Genomic DNA, 4,062 nt, shown 5'->3' with positions numbered 1-4,062 from the left:
TATGTTAAAGGGAGAATTCGTTCCACTCTAAAAGAAAATCTGCTTGTTGAAAAGCTTAATATAAAATATCAATTGTTTTTCATTCAAGTCAGTACTTTAACTTTAATGTTCTACACATTCATCAAGTAAATATAAAGATGGTAGTTAGAAAACATTTACATTCATTGGGTAACCTCAATTAAAATAGGTAATACAAACAAGGCAGTAGAATTAGCCAGACATTAATAATGGCGTCTTGCCAAAATGCAAATGGTCATAAGATCGTAGACATTCAAGATATTGGACTTCAAAAAGCAGACATAGATTTTACTAACATTAAATGTGATGAACATTCCGGACAATTTTCCTGTCTTTTCTGCAAGAAATGTGACAGTCTTGTTTGTCCAAGGTGTGTGTCAAAAGTTCACAAGATACATGCAAACGATTTAATTGAAATAAGCGAAGCATATGGAATGAAAATAGACATATTGAAGAAAGGACAAAATCAATTAGAAAATGGCAAAGCAAGCATGACTACCAAAAAGAATCAGTTGAGCAGACTTAAAACAACAGAAAACTCAAAGCACATGAAAGTTAGGCAAGATATTTTTTCTCACCAGAAAACTTTGAAAACAGTAATTGACAATTACTTTGAAAAGTTAGGAAGGGAATTAGACGGGACTAGTAAAAGAGTTTTAAAACACATTGAACACCACCTTTCCTTGATAGTTTGGTCCATGCAAGACGTCGAAAACAAAAACGTTGAGCTCAAAAATTATATAAGCATTACAGATGCTTCTAAATTTTTCCAGGATATCAGAAAGTTGGAAAAGTCCACTCCTGTTCCTACAGTACAAACCCAAACACTTACGATTCCATTCCTAAATTCATTCCAGGGGAGATCATGCAGTCTGATGTTGGAGTATTACAGCGTGATGTGAAACAATTAATGGAGCTAAGTGTTAATACGATTATTAATAAAACCTTTCAAACTGATCTCTCAGTGGTAACATATTTTTGTCCTGGTTTAAATAAGGATATGGCAATGTGGATAGCTTGTGATATCGACAATAAAGTAAAGAGAGTTAAACCTGATGGAAATAAACTGAAAGTATTATCAAGTGTAAATACAGAAGTCTATGGCATGGCAATACTTAAATCAGATGATGTCCTTTTGTCAACTGGTGGATCCAAACTACAAAAACTGAATATTACCACTGGCAAACAGACTGAAACTGAATATAATGTTAACCCTTTCCTTTCTACTGCAATTCACATTACCAGTGGAAATAAAGTAGTTGTGGGAGGTTATAGTGAGAAACTAGGAAGGAGAGCTGTGTTTGTGATGAATGAGAATGGAAAACATGAGACTGTGTACGAACATGATCCACTAAATCAACCTATATTTAAATACTCAAAGATTATTACCAGTACAAGAAATGGTAATGTACATGTGGCAGGACATGCCCATATAAACTGAGATACAATTCAGACCAGTCAGTATAGTGACAACACCAAAAGACAATGCCATAGTACCTGATAAGGATACACATTCATTACATATTCTTGACCATGATGGTAATTTAATATCTTATCACAACGATAACAATGTAATATTTTATCCATGTTCTCTTGCTTTCACACCAACAGGACAACTTTACATAGGATGTGGTAGAACTAAAGGCAGTACAACAAAGGAAGCACAGATACATAAAGTGACCATAGCAGAGTGTTGAAATGTGTCATTTCGCTCCCTGGTATAATCAACAGAAAAAGATTTAACTTATATTTAAATATTATTTTCATAAATTTTCATAAATTATCTAAAGATTAAAGTAACTTAGTTATATAACCAAGTAGAATTGTGAACAATATTTGAATTTCAAAACAGTTTAGTATGACCTATTATCACTATACTGGTATACAATTTTGTGTAGGGGCCAGCTGAATGACGCCTCCGAGTTTTTCGCTGAATTGAAATCCCATTAGTGGCCTTCGGCTGGTATCTGCTCTTTGGTCGGATTGTTGTCTCTTTGACACATTCCCCATTTCCATTCTCAATTTTATTTTTTCATAGATACCAGGATTGAAATCTTTTATTTGCGCCATACGCGTATTTTGCCTACAAAATACCAATCAGTGACGTTCGAATAAAAGGTAAAAAGGTCAAGTATAGTACGGAGTTCAAAGATTCAGCACAGTAATATTTATACTGTAAATTAAAAAACTTAAAGCGTTTATTTATTAGTGGGATTGATGGACAGGTGACACAAATGCCAGTTAAACTATAACGATTTCAGGAAATGTTGCATATAGCATTGCTATCAAAATTTAAATTGAAAGTTTGTATTTTTGGGACACCTATCTCATCGCAATTTCACAATTATAAAAATATCACAAAAGATCTCGAGTTTTAAGTACATCAATTGTAGTTTTCTGTTACAAATGATGATTTCACAAAACAGTTCATACAATTCTTTAATAAACTATAATTATTCAACTTTTGTTTTCTATACCCTATCATTGATGAAGAATACATAGATGTTGCACTTAAAACAAGCAATAATGAACAACACATGTATTCAAGACGAGAACATTATAATTTGGGATAAAATGAAATTTATTTTACACTAAATAGTACTCAGACAAGTTTTTGAATGTAATATTTCTTAAAGGCATGGATACATTTTTGTCTCGCTTGACGGAGTCAAAAAGCGAAACATGGGTATGCTGTTTCCGGCGTCGGCGGCGGCGACGGCGCGTCAATAATGTATTAGTTTGTGATTAGGTCTAGTTGTCATTTTAATGTTATAATTAACACTGCCATTAAAGCGGGAGGTTTGGCATCCCACAAAACCAGGTTCAACCCATCATTTTTTCATAAAATGCCCTGTACCAAGTCAGGAAATGGCCAGTGTTACATTATTAGTTCGTTTCTGTGTGTGTTACGTTTCGGTGTTGAGTCTCTGTTGTGTCGTAGTTCTCTTATATTTGATACGTTTCGCTCAGTTTTGGTTTGTAACCCGGATTTGTTTTTTTGCTCTGTCGATTTATGAGTTTTGAACAGCGGTATACTACTGTTGCCTTTATTTATGGTGAACCACTAGTGGTAAGTAAAAGATATTTGGTATGCAGTTGTATAAGTATTAGCACATCTCATTACCATGGAGATTATTTGACCCCGTCTACTCAGTTATGGTCTATTGACTTTGAAACTTTGGCTTAGTTTTCATGTATTAGTTTGTGATTAGGTCAGTTTATTGGGAACCACTAGTGGTAAAGTAATGATAATTGGTATGCAGTTGTATAAGCATCAGCATATCTCATTTCAATGGAGATTATTTGGCCCCTCCCCCTAATTCAGGGTATATTGACTTTGAAATTTTTGCTTAGTTTTAATGTATTAGTTTGTGATTGTCAGTTTATGGGGAACCAAGTAGTGGTAGGTTAATGATAATTAGTATGCAGTTATATAAGCATTGGCATATCTCATTTCCATGGAGATTATTTGGCCCCGCCCCCTCAGTCATGGTCTATTGACTTTGAAACTTTGTTTTAGTTTTCATGTATTAGTTTGTGATTAAGTCAGTTTATGTGGAACCAGTAATGGTAGGTCAATGATACTTGGTATGCAGTTGTATTAACATTGGCACATCTCATTACCATGAATTGTTTTACCCTCCCCCTCAGTTATGGTTTATTGACTTTAAAATTTTGCTTAGTTGACATGTATTAGTTTGTGTTTATGTTTGTTTAAAGAGAACTACTTATGATAAGTCAATGGTATTTGGTATGCAGTTGTATTAGCTTTGGCACATCTCATTTCCATGAAAATTGTTTAGCCATGTACCTTCAGTCATGGTTCATTGACTTTGAATATTTGCCAAACTTACATGTTAAAGTGTTGCTATTTTTTATTTCAACATTTACATCATGGAAATTACAAAAAAGCGAGACATATTTCTGTGATAACAGTTTATTTACTGTTATAAATAGCAAATTTGATTTTAATGTATATGCTTTGTTCATGCAATTGAAATTGAAATTACGATCTCGTGCACTACCATAAAAAAAACCAGTTAA

General features: G+C 33.5%; 1 protein-coding gene across 1 annotated transcript; it reads left to right on the top strand.

Annotated features, from left to right (window-relative positions):
- Positions 1 to 227: 227 nt before the first annotated feature.
- LOC139521547 (uncharacterized) lies at positions 228 to 1,459 on the top strand. The gene is made up of 2 exons (XM_071315023.1): positions 228 to 663; positions 792 to 1,459. The coding sequence occupies exons 1-2, from the start codon at positions 228 to 230 to the stop codon at positions 1,457 to 1,459; spliced, it is 1,104 nt and encodes a 367-aa protein (XP_071171124.1).
- The last annotated feature ends 2,603 nt before the right edge of the window (positions 1,460 to 4,062 follow it).

This window comes from Mytilus edulis, chromosome 4 (genome assembly GCF_963676685.1).
Source record: "Mytilus edulis chromosome 4, xbMytEdul2.2, whole genome shotgun sequence".
In the NCBI taxonomy this organism is placed as follows: domain Eukaryota; kingdom Metazoa; phylum Mollusca; class Bivalvia; order Mytilida; family Mytilidae; genus Mytilus; species Mytilus edulis.
This window is presented reverse-complemented; position numbering and strand designations above follow the sequence as displayed.

What these genes read in the sequence shown, in the direction of transcription:
- LOC139521547 (XM_071315023.1), top strand. Translation starts at nt 228, where the DNA reads ATGGCGTCTTGCCAAAATGCAAATGGTCATAAGATCGTAGACATTCAA. An exon ending in AAGGGAATTAGACGGGACTA is followed by an intron (nt 664 to 791) that starts GTAAAAGAGTTT and finishes AAATTTTTCCAG; the next exon opens with GATATCAGAAAGTTGGAAAA.